Source organism: Balaenoptera borealis (genome assembly GCF_965194805.1).
Source record: "Balaenoptera borealis genome assembly, chromosome: 13".
Classification (NCBI taxonomy): Eukaryota; Metazoa; Chordata; class Mammalia; order Artiodactyla; family Balaenopteridae; genus Balaenoptera; species Balaenoptera borealis.
This window is the reverse complement of record NC_138870.1, coordinates 87,546,338-87,563,110: the sequence shown is the minus strand read 5'-3', so window position 1 is coordinate 87,563,110 and position 16,773 is coordinate 87,546,338. Positions and strand designations below refer to the sequence as shown.

The following is a 16,773-nucleotide window of genomic DNA, read 5'->3' as shown; positions in this document are numbered from 1 at the left end:
GCAACTGAGTAAGGCGGATGGTGTCATGGGGAAGAGGTGGTGTCATGGAAGGAGGGCGAAGTGCATCTGAACGCACTTGGGTTACCTTCTGGTGCCTGGTGAGACACCAACTCCATGTGTCCTTTTACTAGAAGAAGGGAGGTGGTTGAGTGATGTTGGAAGAAGGAACATCCCTCCCCCAGAGGCAGGGAAGAAGTCACCCTCATACTTAGCAGAGTACCTGAGCTGGGACAAGTTCCTGCCCCTCTTGTGACCACTTCATTCTCCCACATCCATGGCAGATATCAGTCATTTCCCCATGAACTGAGACACAGCCCTGGAACTCTTAAAAATTGATGTCCCAATGGGTACCGGTGTTCAAGAAGAAAGCTGTTTGCCATCCTTAGTAGGAGACAAGACATTAGAGCTGGAATGACTGATTATGGTGAACTGAGCAACGTGGACTAATCCCTGAGGAAAGAGAAGTGGTTATCCCCAGGCAAGTCTGCAAGTCTGGAGGGAGGGTGATGAGGTGGACATGGAGAAGGGTAAGCTATAATGCTGAAGAGCAGTCCTCTTGAATTCTTCTTCTTATTAAACTTATTAGACACTTATTAAAAAGTGTTCCCTGCTTGTTTCTCAGCCCCCCAGGTTCTTTCAAGATTTTCTTTTTGTGTTTTGTTTTCTGTAATTTTAATATGCTGTGCCTATATGTAGTAGGTCTTTTGTTTTTGTTTTTGTTTTGTTTGTTTTTGCACTTATCTTGCTGAATGTTCTCTGAGCTGCCTGAGTTTGTGGTTTGGAAAGTTCTCAGCCATTGTTACTTCAAACATTTCTTCTGCCCATTTTCTCTTTTTTCTTCTACTGGTATTCCAATTATGATACGTATGTTATATCTTATAAAATTGTCCCAGAGTTCTTGTATGTTTTGTTCTTTTTTTCGCCATTTCTTTCTCTCTTTGCATTTCAGTTTAGGAGTTTTTATCGACCTGTCTTCATGCTTGCTGATTCTTTCCTTGGCCATGTTCAGTTTACTGATGAGCCCATCAAGGACATTCTTCATTTCTGTTACAGCGTTTTGTATTTCTAGCATTTTTGGATTGTATTTTACTTTTAGTAAAAATTGTATATATTTGAAGTGTACAACATGATGATTTGATACACATATACGTAGTGAAATGATTACTATAGTCAAGCTGATTAACCTGTTATCTCCTCATGTAGTTTTTAACCATTTTTTGTGTGATGAGAGAACCTGAAATCTACTCTCTAGCAAATTTCCAATGTTCAGTACAGTATTATTTACTGCAGTCTTCATGCTGGAAATTAGATCTCTAGATTTATTCATCTTCCATAACTGCAACTTTGTACCCTTTGACTTAACACCTTCCCATTTCCCCCACCTCCCTGTCCCTGGTAACTCCTATTCTACTCTCTGCTCCTATGTATTCAGCTTTTTTAGATTCCACATATAAGTGAAATTGTGGAGCATTTCTCTTTGATTCTTAGAGTTTCCATCTCTCTGCTTACCTTACTCAGCTGTTCTTTCATGTTGTCTACTTTCTCCATTAACGCTCTTAGCATATTAATCACAGTATTTGAAATTCCTTCTCTGATAATTCTGATGTCTGTGCCATAGCTGAGTTCTTATGCTTGCTTTGTCTCTTCAGATTGTGTTTTTTTTTGCCTTTTGACATGCCTCATAACTTTTTGTTGAAAGCCAAGCATGATACATCAGGTAATAGGAACTGAAGTAACCAGATCTTTGCTGTGGGTTTTTGTGTCAACCCGACTCGGTACTGAGATGTGTTTAATGTTTGTTGTAGCTGTAAGTACGAGAGGCTTCAGGTTTCTCCAGTGTTCGCACTTTCGTCCCCTTTCCAGACTTTGGGCTTCCCTGACTGCTCCTCCTGAGAGAGAGTCTGTATCTTGCAGCTCTCTCAGCTGGAATCCACTGTTATTATACTGGACACCTGTTGGTGTGCTGATAAGGTGTGGGGGAGGGGAAACAGTCTATAATCTTATGATTAATCTCAGTCTTTTAGTGGGTCTGTGTCTCTGGCTGTGACCTTAACAAGTGTTTTTTAACTTTTTTTTTTTTTTTTTTTTTTTTACTGCTCCTTAGGTGAGATGAGAAGGCTAAAGGAACTGGAGTGGGAAAAATGCCCTTCCCTCAGCTGGGATAAGGATCTGATATGCTTTTGTTATGGAGGATGCTTTGGGCATATTTTACTATGATTGTTTTTCCCATGCCTGTATCAGAGCTTTGAAGGGGTCTTTTTCAGACTTTCACCTTGAGAAACTAGTGGAGTTCTTATAGACAAAATCCACTGAAGTGCAGGGACCACCTAAACCTGCTGTCCTCAGGAGTTTCTAACTCTCAAGCTAGTCTACACCCAGCCTCCAGCAATTCATCAAAATGATCATTTAAATGTTCCTACCAGTGTAGGAACCAGTGTATTGTTCCAAAGGGAAACATATCTTGGTTTGACTCTTTGGATTCATCTGTCTCTCCAGATTTTGGGGTGGCCTTTTGCCCTGCAAACTCAGTTCTCTGATGGGTCCAGGAAAAGTTGTTGTTTTTCACTTTGTTAAACTCTTTCTTGTTGTAAGGATAGGACTGTCAGTTTCCAAGCTGTTTCCATGCTGGAGCTAAAACTGGAAGTCCATTACATGTATTTCTGCCAACACCTTCCCCCAAAATGGGGATTATCATTATCTATCCATTTTACAGATGAAGAAAATCAAGCCCAGGCAGTCTGTGTCTCAACCACTATACAGAACTCCCAGGCACATCCAAGTTGCCATCGCTGTTCACTTAGCTGACTGCTAACTGCCTTCTAACTGGCTTCTGCTCTCATCCTCTTCTGCCCAATTTTCCTTAGAGAACTTTTTCAAGGGTAAGTCCCGCTGTCGCGACTCATCTATGGGAAAATTTTAGTAGCTTTCCATCATACATTGTGCAACTTCTAGACCTCACCTGTCCCTTCTTTTTTGCTCACTTCCATTTAGCCATTGGGTGTAGCAATCTTAGGAATATATCTCAGTCCTTGTGAGGCTGGAATGCTATTCCCCCCTCCTGCATGACTGACCTTTTCAACCTTCGGGTCAGTCTCAAATTAAATATTACCTTCCTAGGTCTCCACCCATGTTTCTCTGTCTCGGTCCTTTGTTTTTTCCTTGATGTCACTCACTACAATTTGTAATCACTTAGTTGTGACTTGCTGTTGTCATCTTCTCCAGTTGATTGTAAGCTCTATGAGGGCAGGGACCACATTTGCCTTATTCTGTTGTATCCCCAGGGCCAAATACAGAGCAAGGCACATACTAGGCATTTGATAAATATGTTTTTGAATGAAGGAATGAATAAAATGAGGCAAACTCTGGATGGATGGAAAAGGTATTATTTTCCACTTGAGTCCTTATTGCCAAAAGAGGCCATTCAGGAGCTATAGAGGGAGAGAGAACAATAACAACAGCTAAGGCTAACTGAGTGCTTCCTGTGTGTCACATACTGCTCTAAACTCTTTGTTTATTAACAACTCATTTAATCTGCACCTCAGCCCTGGGTGGTAGTGGCAATCATTATTGCCATTTTGTGAATGGGGAAATTGAGGCACAGAGCACTTAAGTAGCTTGACTTAGGTAACACAGCCAGGAAGAGGTGAACCAGATTTGATCCAAGACGTCTGGGCTCAGGGCTTCATGCTTTCCAGACCCCCTCCCATGGACTCAGCCCCATTAGCTGAAAAACTCTCACTCCCCCACTAGGAGAAGTGGTGAGGCTGAGGTGGCAGACTCCAACTCTACTATGTGATCTAAGAATCCTTTAAAAGTGTGTCATTGGAGTTTTCAGTATTAATTGAAGACCTATTTAAAGTTTAAGTTTGATTTTGGATATGCAGGAGATGATATTAATTAGCTTTAGCCTCTATTTATGCCTACAGTTAAGGGCAAGATGAGCTCTGGGGAATTAATTGTCTCTGGGTTTCATTTCTCCTTCTAGGACAGGTGCCTCTAGTTTTTTTGTAACATGAACATGCTGGAGATAGAAGCCCAAGGGAGCAGAAGAGATAGGGCGGGGATACGAACACATAGAAGTTATATATTGAGAGAGCGCTGCCAGGAGCAGGTGTGATGGGGTGCGCCATCCTGCCCCCTGGTAGCCCAGAGGGGCTGAATATGCAGGGGTTACCATATTTGTCTTTTCCTAATGAATAGAAAATGAATAAATCTGCATCTGCCATGATTTATCATGAGCTATTTTGCAGCTCAAGAGAAAGATACATTGTTTTTGTGAAGTACATTCAGCTCTGGGGGTTATCTTATTGTGCCTTGAAATCTCCTGTCTGCCACAATATTATTTCAAAAGAAATTTGCAACAGATGGAAGACCTGTGCTGCAAAATAATAGGCAGAGTCGTCTACACATTGAAAGAACCTGCAAAACTTGAACGTCAGGAAGAATTTCTTAAGACGAGAAACACCCAAAAACAGGTAGTTGAGAAAAGTTGGCCTGTTGCCTCAGTAAGTGAGCACTGGGAGAGGTTGTCTGGAGGAGGGGTTAGAATGTGGGCTTTCCTGGGAGCTGATTTCAGTCACTGGGCCTCAGGCAGAGTACTCAGGCTAAGGTGCCCTGTCTTCTTCTGCACAGTAGAAGTCATGCTGGAAGCACTGATGGCGGGCTAAGGCAAGGCAAGGAGGGTGGTCAGCGCCCCCTACTTGCTAGCTGTTGTTGTGGACATTTGCACCCCTCCCTTCATCAAGCCCAGTTCGTGGTAATCACACGTTTCTTCTGGCACCGCTGGCATTAACTGGGCAGTAGAAAAACCAGACTCCTTCGAAATCTAAGACCTGAGTCCCAACCCCAGCTTCTCTGGTGCTTGACTCGTGGTGTGGACACATGCTTACTCTCTGACCTCAGGTCCCTCCTGAGTGAATAAGCTGAGGGGTCGTGGTCTGGCTCAAGCGGGTTTACTGGTGTGAAAGCAAATAAAATAAGGAATAGACCAGTTGTAAAGTGGCAGATATTGCTGGTATCTGAAATGAAGACTGTTCACAGAGAGAGAATGCTTGGAGGAGAAAGACATACCTGAGGTCATGGCTCTAGATTGTTCTTGAGTGTTTGGACTACGTACAATTTCTAACAGTACCTGACATCTCTGATGAGTGAGTTAGACCAGTGTCTCCCTAATTACACATCGTAATACCCGAGGGGCTTACAAACTACAGAGACTGGGGCCCCGGGACCACGTGCCTATATTTTTTCAAAGCCTGCCAGACATTGGTGAATGCGCAGTCAAGATTGGGAAACACTGAAGTAGACTCAAGAGCCTGGTAATGTAACAAAGAACACTGGACTTTCAATCATGAGCAATGGATTTGGGCTCAAGTTCTGCCACTGTCTTGGTGGGGAGATTGGAAAATTTGAAAAAACAAAAAGGCTGAAAGCCATTGGAGATTGGAAACGGCCCTTGCATTTCTAACAACAGTCTCAGTTTGATGCCCAAACTACTGGTTGTTCTATTCAATTCAGGCAACCTCGCAGCTGTATCATAGAGGAAACCTGAAATTCATGCAGGGGTCTGTGAAACTGGGAGGCTCTTGGGTTGCTGTGCTGAATTCCATTTTGCCAAAAATCAGCTGGTCAATTTAGCCTCAAGATGATGGGTTCTGTTGATCTGAGTAAGATTTTGTCATTGTTGCAGTACCTAGTATATGGTAGGAGCTTAAGGAATATTGGTTGAATAACTAAATAAACAAACATAGTCACCAGCTGTCTCAACATCATATAAGGTGACCTTGATAATTATTATCTATATAAAGTATTACCTTTCTTTCTATCTTTCTATCTAAATGTGCCTTTTATATGGCAATTACAAAGTTACTTATTTGCCTTTCTGATAAGCAATGAAATCTCTGATGCAGAGGTAGTGAGATTCAGGGCCTTGGAAGTATTTAAACAGAGATGGATGAAGAAGGTGGTGAGGGTCAGCCTCAGATGACCTTTAAGGTCTCTTTCAACCCATAACTTGTGGAATGTGAAGGTGTGTAAAGTGGCTTCAGCCCTTCCATCCTGTTCTTGATATCTGAACAACAGAATGAAGGCAGGTCAAATGCCATTGGTTCTAAGGTTGTAGATTTTCCTTTGGGATCAAGAGTCCCAGAGCTACTGTTTTGAAAGACTCTAGGAGTTTCTCTGCATTTGGGAAAGACTGATACATTTGTCTACCATTTCAGATTCTGGGATTTATGATGAAAAGCGGCAGGCAGTTAAGATTAAAATGAAAACCTCAGTCTTCCTAAAGTGCAGGAGGAAGACGAGACTTCTAGAACTCTGTAACCTGCTTATGCACAGAGCTTGCAAATACATCCCCATGACTCCAAGCAGAATACTTAGAAAATCATCTTCTGAGATGAAGATGGCATGAAAGGAGGTAAATGATAGTGTAACTTTTGTAGGGCTGGCCATAGGCCAGAGATGCAAACTGGTGGCCCATGGTGATTCAGAGAACAGATGTGTTTTGTGGCATCCATACCATATATTTTTTTAAATCGAGCGAGTTACCAACATTTAAAAATCAGAAGTTTTTACATATATTGAAAAAACATATGTCTGCTTCTCCTGAAAATCCAGAAACATCTGTCTTCATGGGGCCCACATCCCCTCAGGGCAATAAAAGAACTGAGAAGTGGCTGGCCCCTTCTGATGGCTGCTCCTTCTTGGCCTCTTCTCTCATTTCTATTATCTGTGGGGTCCCTGGAGGCGTTTCTTTCGATTTCCCCTTCTGCAGGCAAAGCTGCGACTTAGGAGTAGTGCGTCCTGTTACCTAACATGGCCAGCATCTTTGCCACTTGACTGAACCTTGAACACAGGGAATATGAGTCTTGCTAAGAGTTGGTGCGTCCTGGCACGGTTTCTGCCACGTAGTAGAACTCATAGTAGAAATCCACTTCGTTCCTCCCCCCGTTCCACACCTCCCCACCTCCCGGTTTTTCTTCTTTTCTGTCCCCCAAGTCTGAACAATTTTTTTTTTAGTGAAAAAGGCTACTGTTAATAATTATTCTGGGATAACATGTGTGAGTTTGAACCATTGTGCGTATATTAGTTTCCGAGGACTGTCATAACAAAGAACCCCAAACTGGATGCTTAAAGCAAAATTATTATCTCACGGTTCTGGAGGCAGAAGCTGGAAATCCAAGTGTCAGCAGGATACCAAGTATCAGCCAAGTATCAGCAGGCTTGGCACCTTCTGGAGGTTCTAAGGGAGAGTTCATGCCTTTCTCTTAGCTTCTGGCGGGTGCTGCAGTCCGTGAGGTACCTTGGTTTGTAGATACATCACTCCACTCTCTGCCTCTGTCATCACATGGCGTTCTTCCTGTGTGTCTGTGTCTGTTTTTTCTTCTTATAAGGACACTAGTCATATTGGACTAAGGCCTTACCCTAACAACCTCATCCTGACTTGACTGCAGTTACAAAGACCCTATTAGCAAATAAGGTCACATTCACAGCTACGGAAGGTTAGGGCTTCAACATATCTTCTTGGGGGACACAACTCAACCCATAAGCTTCAAACTAGCTTTCTGACCTGAAAAGATGGAGATAATAATTCTATTTGTTAGATGAGGTTCCTGTGAGGACTAAATGACCAACGTGTCTGGGCCCTCACACAGCGCCTGCAATATAGCTTGAACTCAACAAAAGCATTTCCAGCCTTTTACCTCCCCTTCCACACCTTTTCCCTCCTCTTCTTCTCCTACTTGGGCACCTGGGTCCTTGGCTTCTCTGTCATTTTGTTTGCTCAGGATAGAAACATGAAACAAACAGAAAATCCATCCATTGCCTGATGTTATCCTTCCTGCCATTAATTCCATAGGTGATATTTAAGTGCCTTCCTTCAAAATAATGCGTTTACCTTTTACAGTATTTCCAGAAAAGATTCAGACTCCAATGGCATATAGAAGACTGCTCTGTGCTTGCCAGTACAGCATCCCCAGGCCTCCTGCTGTAAGTATAGCTTCTTTCGACCAAGAAAGCCACGGAGAAGCAAGTCCCTCTCCAACACTGTCCAGTGAATGGGAAGGGACCCCACTGATCTTCACGGTCAGACAAGAAATGAATAGGGGAGCCAGAGAAGCACCCAGACAGGCCTGGGGCAGTTCATTTCTGGAACAGTGAATGACAAAAATGCCTATTCAGGTCCACTCAGTAAATCCTATGCACCTGGAGGCCACAGGCACACATATCAACAGGCACGTGAGATTTCAGAACCAGCCCCCTTGTAATTCCAAGGGAGATTCTGTCCCATCTGGTGAGTATCACTTTGTGGTTCCTAACTCTTTCTTCCTCTTTTCAATTGGCCACATTTTGTTTTTAACTTCAATAGAAACAGCAAAATTATTTGACTCAACGGTAAGTCCTATTCTAGAACGTTCTATAAGAACTGTAGTTGTCAGTCTTTAATGGAAGTCTGCTTGTTGCTTTGTATTGTATTGGAGGAGAGCACAGGTGTGAGCTGATGACAAGAGTTTAAGGATTCAGGTACTGTACCTGATAATAATAATAATGACAAGTATTATCATCAGCATCCCAACCCCCATTTATGAAGCTCTCAGATACTGTGCTGAGCATTTTACATTATTTTATGAAATCCTCATATAACCCTCTTAGGCAGATAATGTTATTATCCCCATTTTACAAATAAGGAAGGTGTGAATTCATAGCACAGAATAATGTGTATAAAAATGAAGTATCTCAAAACTGCATAACAGGAGGAATGATTTAAAGGTAAGAAGATGGACCAGAAGAAATGAGCTTTGACATCAGGGAAACCTGAGCCCAGAACCAGAAATACTTGGGCTCAAATTTCTGCTTTCTACTGTTTCATTCAGTTCTGTCGCCATGATCAAGTCCCATAGATGTTCTTTGCGCCCGGTATTTTCTGTATACTGACAATTACTACCTTGAAGAGATGTTGTTGATATAAAATTCCCTGAACACAGCAGGGCTGACTAAATGGCAGCTGTGATGATGGTGGTGGTGTTTATGGTGCTGATATTCTGACTGCAGGAGAGGAAATGTCAGGAGACAATGCATACCTCCAAATATTCTAGGAAGTGTCCTGTAGAAGAAGAATTAGACTGATTTATGCAGCTTTTTTTTTTTTTAGGTACCTTTTTGCGTAGATTTTGTTGCACATATTTATACACTTTGTTGGAATTGACCAATAGAAGAAAGAGAAATTTTGACACAGTCAAAAGGAGAACCTTCTTTGAACTAGAGGATAATGTCCTGCCTGGGCTGTAAATGGTAAAGTCGAGGCTGGGAGACTTTCTACCAAAGATGCTGAGTAAGAGATTCTTCTTTTCTGGGAGGATGGGCTTGATGATGGCATGTTGAGGATGCTGGCAGGTTAACACATTTTGAGTCTTATGTATAAGGCAATGTGCTAAAATCTGAACATACATCTTCAGTTATGGTCCACACGGCTACCTTCTGAGACAAGAACTGTTATCTTCCCATGGTTTAGATGAGGAATTGGAGGCCCATAGAGATTCTGTAACTTTAGGGATGGAGTCAGGATTCAAGCCTCCATTCTGACTCCAGGTCAGAGCATTCCTATATTAAGATTCCAAATATGACAATAATAGCTCATGGGTGCTGAGCACTTACTATGTACTAGATGCTTTACATTTTATTATGTTCTTCCGTCAGATACTTGCTTAGTTTGCTTTTACACTTCCTTCAGGTCTTTACTGAAATGTCACCTACATGGGTGGGCTTTCCTAACCTTTCTCACTTTATTTTCCTCCTTAAGATTTATTACCAGCTGACACTTATACGTTTCTTTGTTTGCTTATCTATTAGTCTGCTTTCTCTTCCACTCCCTCTCTTCCCAACTCGTATGCATGCTCCATAAGTGCAGGGATATTGCAGCTTTATACCTTTCTGTATTCCCAATGTCTAGAATACTGCCAGACACATAACAGGCACTCAGATATTAATGAATGAAAAAAACGAATGGACAAATTTAATCCCACTAGCAACCCTGTGAAGTAGGTAATACAATCCTCATGTTTCAGGTAAGGACAAAGAGGCTTAGGCCAGGTGATATGCTGGGATATAAATCTATGATGGTCTGCCCCCAAAGCCTGTTTATTCCCTTACACCAAAGTGTCCCTCTAAGACAGTTTGTTACAAAATGCATCATTACTGAATTACATTCAGGGAAGGAATTCCTATTCTTTGTCTCAAGACAGAGGACAGCATATTCTGTCTAGGTTGTATTCTGTTTCTCCAAATTCCAGAGTCACATCTATGATCTTAGGTGGAATTGTCTTGCAATGAATGGGTCATATGCCAGGGCTGTAAATCCAAATCACCAAACAGTTATTAAGCATCTAGTTTTCACAAAGCAATGTGTTTGGCTCTCTGAAAGCTTTTATTTACCTGGCCATATTGAAATGCCATTCTACCTCTATTTCCAGGAAATAATTCTCACGTTGGAGAAATCAGGCTCACTAAAAATTTTTCACAGTTTGACTTGGTTATGTTAAGTGTGTAGTGGGAGCTGCCCAGTACATACCAAACATAGAACAGTGTGCGATGAACTAAATTGAACCTAGTGTTATACCATTTGACACCCACTGTTTGGAAGGCAATGTGCATTTGAAATCTTCTACATATTTTTTGAGTTTGCCAGTGATCCCTTGGTTTGCTCCAAATATTTTAGACATCTGCATGCTATTCAAAGCCCTTTAAAAGTTTACAGAAAGTGATTTAAATCATCTAAGTTATCTTAATACACTACTGAAGAATTAGACTTTAATTTGCGTAGGTCAGTGGGCAGGATTTCTTACGTAAAAACGATTTTTTTTTTGGGGGGCCACACGGCGCGGGGCATGCAGGATCTTAATTCCTTGACCAAGGATCGAACCCGTGTCCCCTGCAGTGGAAGTGCAGAGTCTTAACCACTGGATTGCCAGGGAAGTACCCCCAAAACAATTTTATACATATGATATATATCAAGATTTTATTATATATATAAATACATACTTATATATAAATGCATGTGGAATATATATATATATATCTTTTGTATATATATCTCTTACATGAAACAATGATTTCATGATCGGGCAAAGAAAGAAAAAAAATCAAATCTATTATTAGAGTGTATGTATGTGTTGTGTAGAGCCAACATCAGATTAAAACACTGATTGTTTTCATTTTCACCCAGTTTGACATTTCTAATAAAACTCATGAAATAATTGCCTCTTGGATTTTTAAATTGTCAGTAGTATGTCTAAATGGGCCGCGGATCTGTTTGTTTTTCCATGATATCTGAATAATTTCCATTCACAAATTTTCCCCAAATTTCAAATTTGAGGCTTTATTTTAGTCACCCATTCTTCTGTTTCCCTCTCTTTAGAAGTTTTGAACTGTTTGTCTTGAAATTAAAAGTTTTATGAGGATTCTGTAAAAGTTATTTTGGGGGGAGGAGGTGCTTTCAAACAATAGGAAAAGAATCGATAGCATTTTATTTTCTTAAAGAAATATGGGAAGCACGTGAGGATAATGTCAGGGGATTTAAAATGTTTTCTCAGCACGTTACAAACATCAATTTCTCAAACATCCAGTTATCAGGAGATTTTTTTTTTTAAGTCCCAGTGGGGCAGGTAAATTCCACACACTTGAGCACCACCCTGGCTTTTCCTTGCCTTCCATGTCTTACTCTGAGGCCGTACACTGCCGTCGGCCTCAACGGGAGAAGCCAGAACCCCTTTGCCTTGTCCAGGGTCTCCTGGAGTTTGTCAGAGCTTGAGCTGGAAGAGAGGATGGCACCCGCAGTAGGCGCACCGGCAAACCCAGATTCCCAAAGCTGGCTCCTGGACGCGCCCGGGAATTCAGTGGGAAGGGGCACAGTTGCCATGGCACCAGAGATGCTCCCCAAGCATCTTCATCCCCCCGAGAACAGGGGGCCCGGGGCAGACGCCTCTCTCCCCGGCAGTCTGGCAGGAGCGCCCCTTCCTGTGTTTGCCGGTGCTCCCACCCATCTCCCCTCCAAGAGGTTAATCAAGGTTTGCTCCTCTCCCCACTCCCGCCTACCCCCGCGTTTCCATACGGTTTGTTCACAGGCCCCTCCTAGGCCGGGGGTGAATGCTCACTTACACTGACCGCTGCGAGGGAATTGTTCGGTGAGTGCTGCCCACCTTCAAATCAATGCCTGCCCTGAACAACAGAAAGGGCCTCAGATGTACTGGTTTCCACAGAACCATTGTTAGGCTTCACAGAAGCAGTTTTGAACCTAATAAATAATGTCAAAAGTCTCTATCGCAGCCAAAAATGTTCCTTTTGAAGGATTTCTAATAGTATTTTTGTTCTGCGGTGTCTCCCAGTGTCACAAAGAATTTGTGCCTCACAATGGGGATGGGGTACATCGCGTGCCACTTTGCAATGTGCCGCCGTCAGGGATGGCCAGGACCCCACTTTGTTTTGCTCTCTCAGGTAAACGGTTTCACTTGCCAACTTGGGCTTTAGTTTAAGGATGTTTTCTAAGGGCCTTTTGAATCTCTAAACAGAGGTTTTGAAAACATAATTGAATGTCTGTAATTTAATAGTTAACATGAAATTTGATTACTCCCAATGTGCCTAGGGGAATTTTCTTCAGGCTGTATTAAGGTTTTTATGGCAGAAACCTGAAGCTGGATCCTCTTTGGAGGCCCTGAAACACATGGAACTAAGTTTAATGCAAAAGAGATGCTTAGGGAATGTTGTATCAAACTGGTGGCTTTAGGCAGTATTTTTGATTTTGGTTAACGTCAGTTAAACATGGCAGCTTTTCACTGTGAGGCGATGCAGAGACTGATATATCAAATGATTTTATGGGTTTAGTTATTTTTTTCTTTAATTAATTAATTTATTTATTTATGGCTGTGTTGGGTCTTCGTTTCTGTGCGAGGGCTTTCTCTAGTTGCGGCAAGCGGGGGCCACTCTTCATCGCGGTGCGCGGGCCTCTCACTATCGCGGCCTCTCTTGTTGTGGAGCACAGGCTCCAGACGCGCAGGCTCAGTAGCTGTGGCTCACGGGCCTAGTTGCTCCGTGGCATGTGGGATCTTCCCAGACCAGGACCCGAACCCGTGTCCCCTGCATTGGCAGGCAGACTCTCAACCACTGCGCCACCAGGGAAGCCCTATTTTTTTCTTTTTAATATGCTATTTTTTTCAACATTCAGAGAGAAACACAAATCAATGTGACCAAGTCATTCATGTGCAGTTTTGCACTCAAGTTTCTTGCAATTTTCCCATAGGCTTGGATTCATAGAATTTGATACATGTAAAATCCCACTGCACTTTACCCTTCAGTTCGAGATTTATATATATATATAATGCCTATATACTACTATGTGTATACTATATGTATACTATATGTAGTATGTCTATATTTAAGATGTTCTCCTGTCTAAAGTCCAAATGTTAAGTTTCAAAGTTTCAATCAAAACGAAATGTTATAACCGATAGTTGCTTAACATTTAGAAATCTGTTTAATCCTTTGAGGACGATTTGATTTTTTTTGAATATTATTCCCTAGGAGTAATGCACTTAAAAAATGTATCCCCAAACTTTAGCGCTTTTCTTGTTCCAGATTAATATGATTTTATAATAAATACGCTTTTATTTTTATTAATTTTTATTATTTATTAGCCTGATTTTAGATAAAAGAACGTACAGGTTATCAATGGTGGTTGCTATGGTTTCCTGAGGATATAATGGCATCTACTCACCAGAGTTCTTGTGACAACCATAAGTTCAACTTCATGTCATTTGGTTAGGGAGAAGTGGGTGGGCACACTCGTGGGTTTTATGTAAAATTTTGATTCTGGGATATGTTAATTATGAGTTAGCACAATTGATTTTATTTTTTTTTCAGGTCAAGAGATCATTGCTTTAAGTGATTATAAAACAACCAAAATTTTATAATGGTCAAATGCAGGAATAGAAAATGTTTTTGATATATAGTAAATGGATTTCCTCACCTGTGGAAATACAAAATAGTGAATTTACTAAAAAAATACAGTACAGAAGAAGCAATTCTGCTCAGATTTGAGAAAAGGGATACAAGCAAAAGATATAAAATATGTGATACATGATATTCTAAAGCAATTTCCCAAAGTGTGTTCCATGGAACACTAGAATTAGAAAGATGCTTTGTGAGATGGAGAAGCTGTAGATGAGTATATCTGGGAGATGTGGCCACAATGCTCCCACTTAGAAAGTCATGGTAATATGTTAAGGATCCCCAAAAATCCCATGGCAAAAAATCTGATAAACTCTGTTTAACCCAGTGTTTCCCAGTTTTATGTGATCAGGGAACACTGGTGTGTGTGTGTGTGTGTACACATATATGTATTTTAAAAATATAACGCCTATCAATACCTTGCAGTGCTAGTGTCCTGTGGAACACAGTTGAGAAAACATTGCTCAAAACTCTATTCTAAATATACTAGAATCCATGTAAACTGGTAGGGTTCAAGGTAAGGATTTCTTTTCAAAAAAGTGAAGTAAGAATCAGAGCTCAAGAAAGCAGCCCTTCATAAATACCTCCAGGAGCCCATTCTTCCTTGGAGGAATGTAATGAGCTATCTTAATTTTCCTCATTTTGGGTGCACATGGCTGGGAGTTTAGTTGGTCTAACCATGACCATAGCTTAGATAGTGATGGATGAAGAGCTTTTTTGGCTTTGACTGCCATAGTTATGGGCTACAGGTGTCCAAGTCTTTCTGAATGACACTAGAACTTAGACACAAATGCACCAAGGTAAACATAGTTAAATCTTTGCCAATGTCATTATTTCTGAAAATAGTGCTGATTTAAGCAGTTATAATTGGGTACGAATCAATTTTAGGAAATAAATAATACGTGTGTGTGCTTAAGGACTAGAACGAGGTCTTACGGTATAAAATAATTGTTGCTAAGGTTCTGAATTACAGTTTGCTTTTATTTCTTCAGGGATATGTGGTTTGACTTAAGGGACATTTATTACCACGTACTACAACAGTTTTCTAAGGAAGATAATGTGTCATTTTAGGGAAGAAAATGTTTTTCTGAAAGTTGCACTGGAAAGTAGTGATAAATTTTAAAAATTAGTGCATTGAAGAAACGAAATATTTAAGAGAGTCTCTAGTGAATAATGTTTACAAGTGAGGAACTCTTTTATGATATGTAAAATAAGTAATAATTATGGCAGATAACATTTACTGAGTGTGTATTTTATGTTAGGGACCGTTCTAAACATTTAGAATATATTAATTCATTTAGTCCTCACAACGGCTTCATGAAGTAGTTACTGATATCATTATCGCTACTTCACAGATGAGAAAGCTTTTTTTTTAACAATTATATATACATATGTATATATTGAAGCTTATAATTATATGTACATAATTTACAAACTATATTGTTATATATTATACAATATTGTTTGTGTATAAAGCTGTGTTATTACGTGCTGTATCATTAGAGCTAATATATGTACATATGAATATGTGTGTATTCCACCCATACAGTTATCATATATAAATCAGTTTTTATTCCATGCTATTGGTGCCTAAGTGAGGTCAGTATAGAAACTCTGCTTATGTCCCTCTCCTCCTTATAACAAAGTGGAGAGTAGGAGGTGATAACTGGGAGGTGATGACATATGATATGTGTGAACGCTTTGAAGAGCAGCGTGGGATCGGAGATGATCATCACATCGTTCTTTTTGTTTGAAGCAACATCATCGCTGTCGATGAAGTCTCAGAAACTCAAGAAAGGGAAGGTGGTTTTGAGGTTTTACTAAAGACAGCAGCACTTTCCAAGGTTATTGGAGCTGACCCACATCAGCCTTGCGGAAGGGATGGAAGGTTGTGGAGGGAGAGCTAAGGTGCTGGGGCTGACCTGGACCTGAAGAGCCAAGAATTTGTTCCTGTAAACATGACCTGAACTTAGTGTCACTCCATCCTTTGGCTGCAGTTTCTTCACTGTTAAATTGGGATAACGGGTTTTGTTTACTGCAAAGGATACTTGGGGAACAAGTCTGCTATCAAATCAAAGCATTTGAAAAGCAAGATCACTATGCAAATGCAAATAATTATTTTGATATTAATATCAACAACAATTAGCATAAATATTACCATCAGTTATGCAGGGCTAATTTCAGGCTTTTAGATCCAGCTGCCTTACACTGACAGTGAATATTATTTCTGGTAACCAGGTGATCATGTCTCTCTGAGAAGGTTTTTTTTTTTTTTTTTAATTTATTTATTTATTTATTTATTTTTGGCTGTGTTGGGTCTTCATTTCTGTGCGAGGGCTTTCTCTAGTTGCGGCAAGTGGGGGCCACTCTTCATCGCGGTGCGCGGGCCTCTCACTGTCACAGCCTCTCTTGTTGCGGAGCACAGGCTCCAGACGCGTAGGCTCAGTAGTTGTGGCTCACGGGCCTAGTTGCTCCGTGGCATGTGGGATCTTCCCAGACCAGGGCTCGAACCCGTGTCCCCTGCATTGGCAGGCGGATTCTCAACCACTGCGCCACCAGGGAAGCCCTCTGAGAAGTTTTATATACCATATTCTTTACCTTCATCACAGCATTATGAGGCAAGTAGTACAGCAGTATCCCATTTACTGACAAGGAAACAAACACAGAGAGACAAAGCAATTTGTTCAATGATTACCCCCAGCACACATGCTCACAGCCATTCTCTATTGAAAACAATGTAAACAGTTGATAACTCAACAAAATATTCCATTTGGAACC

At 41.0% G+C, this 16,773-nt stretch overlaps 1 protein-coding gene and 1 long non-coding RNA gene across 2 annotated transcripts in view; one reads left to right on the top strand and one right to left on the bottom strand.

Annotated features, from left to right (window-relative positions):
* The window catches only part of LOC309609650 (uncharacterized protein C12orf42), a 79,957-nt gene extending 64,594 nt beyond the window's left edge, over nt 1–15,363 (top strand). Inside the window, exon 2 of the mRNA XM_082351354.1 lies at nt 11,644–15,363. Within this exon, the coding sequence (XP_082207480.1) occupies nt 11,644–12,155 (512 nt within the window). The 3' untranslated portion in view covers nt 12,156–15,363. The remainder of the gene's footprint in view (nt 1–11,643) is intronic.
* Nucleotides 1–16,773, bottom strand: part of LOC309608954 — a 1,139,914-nt gene that overhangs the window by 107,438 nt on the left and 1,015,703 nt on the right. The window lies entirely within an intron of this gene.